The sequence below is a fragment of the Mytilus edulis genome, chromosome 14 (genome assembly GCF_963676685.1).
Source record: "Mytilus edulis chromosome 14, xbMytEdul2.2, whole genome shotgun sequence".
Taxonomy (NCBI): Eukaryota; Metazoa; Mollusca; class Bivalvia; order Mytilida; family Mytilidae; genus Mytilus; species Mytilus edulis.
In genome coordinates, this window is record NC_092357.1 from 40,753,226 (window position 1) to 40,762,113 (window position 8,888).

Genomic DNA, 8,888 nt, shown 5'->3' on the forward strand with positions numbered 1-8,888 from the left:
AAAATTGAAGAGCAATGAGGATCCAAAATTCAAAAAGTTGTGCCAAATACGGCTAAGGTAATCTATGCTTGGGATAAGAAAATCCTTAGTTTTTCGAAAAATTTAAAGTTTTGTAAACAGAAAATTTATAAAAATGACCACATAATTGATTTTCATGTCAACACCGAAGTGCTGACTACCGGGCTGGTGATACCCTCGGGGATTTTTATTTCAAAATGTACGTTTCTGTTGAAAAAATTAGTGTTCCATGCAGCTTTGTTAGTGATCTATGTAACATTTGTAACTCAAATTCTGAATCGAGATGAATTTGTGTTACTAATTTTTATAGTTTGTCCATATGTTGTACTGTTGTACCACTGTCCATGGTTAGAGGAGGATTGAGCGCTCACAAAAATTTTCAACCCCGCCACATGCTTTATCATGTGCCTGTCCAAAGTCAGGTGCCGTTCAGTGGTTGTCGTTGGTTCATGTTTGTCATTTTTGCTTTTCGTAAATTGTTTTGTTAATAATTATGCAGTAAGTATTCTCAATTGAATTGTTTCATATGTTCATGTCGAGGCCTTTTGATGGCCTAACATACGGCATGGGTTTTCACTTTATTGAAGGCGACGTAGGGTTGTCTAGTATTGCTTACATTCAATTCATTTGAACTTTGGTGGATACATGTATGTGTCTCATTGGCAATCATACCACACCTCCTTACAAATGTTTTAATGTTACAGCGGGGTCACCACATTAAACTTGTCTAATCCTTCTCGAATGACTGATTTCAAATCTATTGTTATATATCACAGTGTGACCACAGCACCTATACACCTTACACTTGCAGATCAGTGTGCATTTTTCACTAATGTTTTCTGAATTATTTGCACATGCAACTGTATTGGTCTCCGATGATTCTGCGTTTTGATTCTCAACAGTCGCCAACCAATATATGCATTAGACACGAAGAACTGAAGGTGATACTGTTTTGAATTTTATTTCCCCTTTCTAATTCCTAAGGATGTAAGTTTTGTTTGGTAAAAGGTTCATCGGCAATGAATTTCAGGAAATATTTCGGAATTTTTTTTCAATGACTTTGAGACATGTTTGTAATGCAACTCTATTTTTTTAGTTCATGAGTCCGTTGGTTATATCTCTAAAGCTGGCCAATATAACATGTATAATATAACTATTGTTTGATTTCCCGTTATATCAGACTGAGGTTTATGCAATTTTGGGGTAATGCATACTTTATCGTATAAACAAAGTGGATGAAGAGTTTTGACATATAAGTTAGAACTGAACTAATTCCCTGTTATTATAACATAAATATGCATATAAATTCGAAGAATAAACATTATATATATGTGGTGCTTCTAATCTAAGTACAGGGTTCAGGTCAACAATCAAAATACCTGTACTTTCACAACATTTAGTAAACACGATAGTTACGATATGGTACACTATGGTACGCACGAAAACGTGATTGTTTAGCACTAACCAAACCAGGAAATAATATACAATTGTTTGAACAGTTGCATGAGAGTATGTCGTCATTCAATATATATACCTAGAATCATTCGAAAATGTATGACGAAAGTTTATATGGGTTTAATAGCAAAAATGGTATATTTCCAGGAGTGTTTCTAGTTATTGAAAAGAATATTTAACAATATGTGTATATATGGATGAGATGAATCCATGCCTTTCACTTTCTATAATTAGTCACTACAAACTAATGGATTTGATGTACACAAAAAAACTAAATTTAAAATAACAACAACAATAAAAACAAAAACAACAACATAAACATAAACATAAACATAAACAATATATATAGAAACAAGAAAACAAGACCTTATGAATTCAAGACTTTCCACACGAACATCTGTGTTTCTTAGTAATTGTGTTAAAGATCTAGCGTTTGAAAATCCAAATATGCAGTATGTTATTGAAATCAATATCGCAAAATACATAAGATTTTGTAAAATTTTGAATCGAGGGACATGACATAATTTGTGTCTGAAAGAGAGACTGCAAAACTGTTTATCTATAATGTAACGTGATAGGTTTCAAAGTTGTGTAGCAATACCCCAAACTAGACGGGCAATAACTACTATAAACAGTCAAATTCTCAGGAGGATTTAAGCCATATAAACCTATTTGTAGATATTGTATTGCTGATTATTTGAGCAATATTTTTAAAGTATTACTAAATAAATGTTATTTCAACTGATCGGACGGAGCTTATGTTTTAATTTGCATAAGGACAGTCCATTGAAGATGTGTGTGATAAGGATGTTTGCCGTTATAATTATTATTGAATTCTAATCATTCATCAGTGTCACCATACGCATATACAAAAGAACTGAGTCTATTATATGGGACGAATAACTGGACACTTCATTGATGAGTGTATCTTCAACCCCCTGTCTATAGATAGACTGATCTTAAAAACGCGAACTTATTAAACCCCTCCCAGTCAAGTTAAAAAAATCTAGTAATAACTCCTTATTAACTTAAGTTTTCGCAAATGCGTTTAAAATTAGTTGAAAAAAAAAACGAATCTCAAAGTAATGAACTGAACAATGTTTCTATCAAGATCAACTTTTGTTTAATGAAATGGTATGATACATGTATAAGGTAGTTCAGATTAAAAAAAAATGCATCTAGGTCAGACTAGAATGTATATGGAATGCAACATCATTAGTTTCTGTATCTAAACTAACAGTGCGATCTGCAAAATAAGATAAATTATTATAATTATAGTAATATAAAAGTGACTTCAAATTGGTAACGTATTCCTTAATAATTATTTGTACTCATTCCTCATTTCTTGGTCAATATTAATCGTTATTTTTTGTTTACTTTCAATAATATTCTTTTCTTCGATCGTTCTTTTCTTAAATTTCAGCGACATTTTGTTTATATGTTTTGAAAGAGTCGGTTGTGCCAATCACAAATGAACCTATTTCAGAGCAAATCTATGTTTTCCGTCTCAATGTTAGACTATCGGAATTAAAATGTACTCTTTTGTGTTTTTATACATTTTTTGTTCCTCTATCTTTTGTAAGTTTTTTTTAAGTATTTCGAGGCGAGTTAACAAATACCCTTTAGCACATATGTTTACCAACGATCTCCATTCTGCACTGATAGCCTGTTACTTATCCAATACCGATTCGTTTTTAATATGATGTTCCTTTTTGAAACTTGTAAATTCTTACAGTTAAAATATTAAAGCATGCAATCCAAGAGTTTAAATGGCTTACTTGCCAACTTTGTTTGGTTGTTTGCTCATGCATTGTATATGAAGATTGACACCCTAATTCAATGGCTAGGTGGATTATAAAAGTTTGTTTACTATATACGAAGGTTTGATTAGTCAATGCATATTAAATTTGTTTCCAATATAATATCCATTGTCCAATCAACTCTTTTTTATATAGTAAACAAACTGTTGCTCCGCCTCTCCGTTGAATTTAGGTGTCAATCTTAATTACAATGCATGAACAAACAACCAAACAAAGTTGGAACGTAAGGCATTTAAACTCTTCGATTGCATGTTTTAATATTTTAACTGTAAGCTTTTTCTTTTCTTGACGCTGTTATATGTAGAATGTGGTGCAAATACCCTGATGGTGTGAAATTATTCCCGGTCTCCATTTTAACTTTATACTCTGCTATTAATCCGACGCTAATTATTTGATTTGATATGCTGCTCTTTCTTAAACGTTTCATATTCTAGATGCTTTCTATTCCTTTTTTGTCTCTGTTTTCATTTATTGGTTAATAAAATTATCAAATTGGCGCGTATATAACAGTTTCCGCACACAAATTAACCCCTGTTACTTATTCGTATCTTATTCGCTATTAACATGTTAGAATAGAGAACTTCTACAAAAGTAAATAATTTCTATTACATACAGCAAACATGTGTTAAAGAATCATAAACTTACAGTCATATAATTTCTTCCTTTTACATATAACATATATAGTACAGACAAGTAGTACTAAAACGAAAAGGAAAGCTGATATTGCAACAAATCCCATATCTGAGACCTGTGAGCCATTTTCTGCTGAAAGTAGAAACAATACATATTTTTACCAAACAACCAAGAATTCACAGTAACACTCAGAATAGACGATATACCACAACGAAAGAAAGATGATACGAAGGGGCTGTCGAAAACCATTAGTCCAACAAAAACAGACAACAATATGACCCAAGAAAAAAAACCCAGTGTACTCGAACCCAAACAAAAACCAGTGGGCATCCATCGTTTAAACTGTACTGTTTAAGTTAACGGAAGCTTTTGCGTTGAACATGAAAATTAAATGCTTATTGTCTGGAATAATTTTGATAATGAGGTCTATTTTAATTATGACACTGCTTGGGAGTTCTAACAATTGTCAATTAAGACATCACTGTACTTAGGGGTAGGGGATAAATAAAGGAACCAAAAGAGTAAATAAAATATGTAGGTCAATGTGCTTGGTTTCGAGATATTAGCCATTAAAAGTTTGGTGGGAAATGTTCTCTCTTGAATTTTCATACCTTTATCATTGACAAGTTTAGGTTCTCAAAAACTACTAAAAAACAAAGATTGTATAAGATTGTTACAGATGGCTTATAATTATACCTGTAAAAGATTTATAAAAAGAAAAATGGGGGTCATGGGCATTTGTTAAAGGTATTCAAATGAAAAAAAAACCCAGATAATTCCGAAAATCTGACACGTAGGAGAGTACTTACATTGACATGGTTTCAATTTTCGAACTGGATAGTTAAATGATCTATTATGCTTTGAGCTGACAATACAATCAACTGACAAATTGTCTCCACAGTACTTGACTTCTTTACTACTCTCATAATAAAATGTAACGTTGTACAAAAATCCAAGTTTTTGTTCTGTAATCACTGAAAAATTAAACCAGATTTTCTAAAAAAAAAAAAGAAAAATTGAAAAATAACATTAATACATTTTTTTTTACTGTTAATACTTTTACATCTTAACAAGTATTACTAATATCTAAATTGCCTTCTTTAATTTTTTTTTATCCCTTATTGTTTTTCACTATTACGTCTTCGAAAAGACTTCGTCTATTTCTTGATTCAGGAACAGTCCGACTATTTTCTTTGAAGCTAAAATGGTACAATTGTTATTGCACAAGATCTCCATTTCGACAACAAGCATTGAGAAAAAATTAAACACAAATGCCGAAGAGAAGAACGAACAAAAAGGTAATAAAAGTATAGCTTAATACGGACAAGTAGTTAGAGCATGGAATCAAAGCATAGTTTTTTTTAAATACTTTTCAAAATTTCAAAACATAAAATTCTTATCAAACAATTCAATGAATCAAATGTGGTATCGAATCAGTTCTGTTGATATATTTGACTTGTTTCATCATTCATATTATGCATACGTTATACAGGTGCTTATAACAAAGGAACAACAGCTAGCATGATTATGATCCTTAATTAAAATGTTCGCTATATAAATGATACACTCTTACCAAACAGGCAAAGTTTTTGTGACTATATTAATAAAAAACATGTGGTATCATATGAGTGCCAATCAGACAACTCTCCATGCAAGTCAGAATGTATATGAAAACATATGAAAGCTCTGACACTGCTGTTAAAAACACATTTGTACGACAACAGAGATGATTTAACTTTTCCAAATCATCGAGCAAACTCCTAAGTAAAGCAGACAAAATGTTCGCACTAAGTCAGGAATCTGATGTACAGTAGTTGTCGTTTGTTTATGTAATTTATACGTGTTTCTCGTTTCTCGTTTTTTTATATAGATTAGACCGTTGGTTTTCCCGTTTGAATGGTTTTACACTAGTAATTTTCTGGCCCTTTATAGTTTGTTGTTCGGTGTAAGCCAAGGCTCCGTGTTGAAGGCCGTACATTGACGTATAATGGTTTACTTTTTTGAATTGTTATTTGGATGGAGAGTTGTCTCATTGGCACTAACACCACATCTTCCTATATACACCGTGGCAAAAACAAAAATAACCATGTTTAAAAACAAGGATAAACAAAACAAAAATACATTAAACTAAATAATTAAAGCTGCAAAATCATTTAAAGCGCTTTATAGATGATATACTCTTACTAGCCTGCATATGAAATAAATGTATGTCAGTTTGTAAGATTTTCCAAAACTTGAGTAACTATATTGAATAGCTTTGTAGGGAAAGGGGTGTTGTTTACAGTGTTTTGTACAATGTAGACCCCGTAATCTTTTCGTCATTTTTGTATTGTAGAGACTAAATCTAAAACTTTAGGCAATTGAAGATTGACCGATAACCTGTTGTGTGGGTTATTGCCAGTTGTGTTCATGTTTTGTTCAAGATATATTATTTTGAACTATTTTAAGCGACATCGGTAAGGGATTCTTTTCGGACATCATCATACAACAATATATATATATTCTTATTTGCATATCTTGTTCACCTTTGGCATTTCTCATAATATAGATGTCTTCGCATCTATTTTACCTTTTGCTTGTGATTAATGGTTCAAATTTCAAGATAGTGGAAGACGTAACGGAAGATTTTGGGATGCAAAGTTTTGTGGTTTATTGGTACTATAGGGACATTTGTTATAATTTGTCTATAGGGACCAATAGGAACAATTGAAAGACTGTTCAACCTTTTAAATATGTTGATTCTTATCTTTGAACAACAGTTTTCAAATCTCATTGGATTATACTTTGCTCAAAGATTTGACCTCAGACAAATTATAACAAATATACAGATGACTCGCAAACTTGTTGTTTGAAAAATTTGATCAAAACTGAATATATCGAAAATCAACGCAAACTAGATTTTATATGGACTAATTCAAAATCCGAATTATAATTTCCAAATTCTGAGTAATCTACTGAACTCAGAAACATTTTAACTGAGGAAAACACCCCTTTCCTTTGCTGGTGCATAATGACCATAGTCGTAAAATGATGAATGATTTAGTTGTAAAGGAAGAACAAAACTTCATATTCAGTTCTATAAAATCGAAGCGATTTTCTTGATTTACTTTCATTAGTAACACTCAAAGTAGAATATTCTAAGGCTGTTATGTACAAGAATCGAAAACAACCGCAAAGCAATATGGCGAAAAAAGACCTACAGGGTATTAGTCTCTGAGGATATCACCAGCTTAGTACTAAGTACTTCCATAATGACGAGATTGATATTATACTATGGATTTATTATTATTCGTTGGATACCAATTTTCATGGATGTCGTGGGAACAGGTGAACCACGAAATTAAATGTTCAACGAATACCAAATATTCCATAGGCGTGTATGCATACTTCGGCAAGACCACGAAATTAAATATGCACGAACTTGTAAGTTTTCCTCAATCCACGAAAATTGGCACCCACGAAAATAAATGAATCCACAATACATATATGTATGTTTATGATTCAGAAATTATTAAGGAGCTAACGTTTGAACTCCATCAGTCAAGATTGGACTTTTTTTTTATAGTAGAGAAAGAAACAATACACAAAAGAAACCCACAAATAATTATTACCCCGGTAGTGATACGACATGTTGGCTTTGGATAAACACGTTCAATATTGAAATGCATTCTGTAGCTACCATTGGTACTTTCTAAAAACTTTGTTGTTCTTCTTGTAGGCATATCTTCAAGTACATGTAGAATAGAATAAAATAAGATATCAAAACAATGATTACGCAGAACATTAATATAATAAATGCCGATTACTACATGTACAAGTATATAAATAATAATAATAAAAAAGAAAGAATATGCACTACATATATTTGAATCTTCCATGATCATGCATATCGTAAAAATGCAAAGCAAGACAAATAAAAATGCGCATCTTTCATAAGAATCTATATATGCTTCTATTACGCGTATACCATCCGTTTACATAATTAAACCAAACGTTTGTTTATGACTACACATAATGAGTAGTTATTTGATTATAACTTAGAACAATAATTTGTAAAATTGAAAAAAAGTCGAAACTCATATGATTAAAGTGATATACATGCCTATCAACACTATTGTAACCAAATATAACAACTGCCGTATTCATGGAAATTGCAAATTTAATGGTTATCAGAGTTCCATAAATCTTAATTATTTATTTTGATCACATCTTTATATACCTATTGCACCAACAATCTCTGTATCTCCGTCATATCAAAAGACTTACAATACTTTTTTGAAAACTTTTGAAAGTAATAATTAACAGTAAGGTTAAAAAATCACACAAACTTACACACAAAGTTGCTTTCATTCACTTTTAAGATTTTTTCGTCAAACATTGTCCCAACTCTACATGTATATGGAGAATTCAGATTAATCATAGATGTATAATTAAAATAAATTTTAAATGAATTTGGAGGTTCTAAAATTTCTGTGTAATTTGAAGGGCAGGTTGACACACCATTGAAAGTGAATAATCTATTATTGATTTCTCCTGTCCATTGTCTACTCTTGTCCGCTGGTATATGATCCATACCCACGATAGAACATTGTAATATCAAAGGTTTTCCCAGTTCAATGACCTCTTGTCCAAGCTGCCAAAATACTGAAAACGTAATATTGTCCATGAAAAAATTGCACTATAAGGGAGAAGCATAATTATAATGTTAAGGTTTCTATCGCTGTCTAACAAAAGCAACGAATACATGTTATATCGACAGTCATGAATTCGTATCGTTCTTTGAGCATTAAACAAGAACGATGTGAAATTTTGTTTTCAACCTTTTCTTTTTTTGAATACAAAGCCAGAACAAACAAGTGGAAGTCGATATTCTCGATCCCGTCTAATAATGATGATATATATAAAGAATGAAATAGCGAACACTTATAAGTTCCCTTTTTTCCCTTTATGTCTGACATATTT

General features: G+C 31.5%; 1 protein-coding gene across 1 annotated transcript; it reads right to left on the reverse strand.

The window, feature by feature from the left end:
* Nucleotides 1-2,637: 2,637 nt before the first annotated feature.
* Nucleotides 2,638-8,656, reverse strand: LOC139502397 (uncharacterized). Its single transcript, XM_071291840.1, has 5 exons — nucleotides 8,259-8,656; nucleotides 7,538-7,650; nucleotides 4,736-4,922; nucleotides 3,939-4,058; nucleotides 2,638-2,719 (listed from the first exon to the last, which is right to left on the reverse strand). Exons 1-5 carry the CDS (start codon nucleotides 8,590-8,592, stop codon nucleotides 2,652-2,654), a joined length of 822 nt encoding a protein of 273 aa, XP_071147941.1. The 5' UTR covers nucleotides 8,593-8,656; the 3' UTR covers nucleotides 2,638-2,651.
* Nucleotides 8,657-8,888: the final 232 nt, after the last annotated feature.

What these genes read in the sequence shown, in the direction of transcription:
- LOC139502397 (XM_071291840.1), bottom strand. Translation starts at nt 8,592, where the DNA reads ATGGACAATATTACGTTTTCAGTATTTTGGCAGCTTGGACAAGAGGTC. An exon ending in AAAATTGAAACCATGTCAAT is followed by an intron (nt 4,059 to 4,735) that starts GTAAGTACTCTC and finishes TTCTACTTTCAG; the next exon opens with CAGAAAATGGCTCACAGGTC. An exon ending in AAGGAAGAAATTATATGACT is followed by an intron (nt 2,720 to 3,938) that starts GTAAGTTTATGA and finishes CTTATTTTGCAG; the next exon opens with ATCGCACTGTTAGTTTAGAT.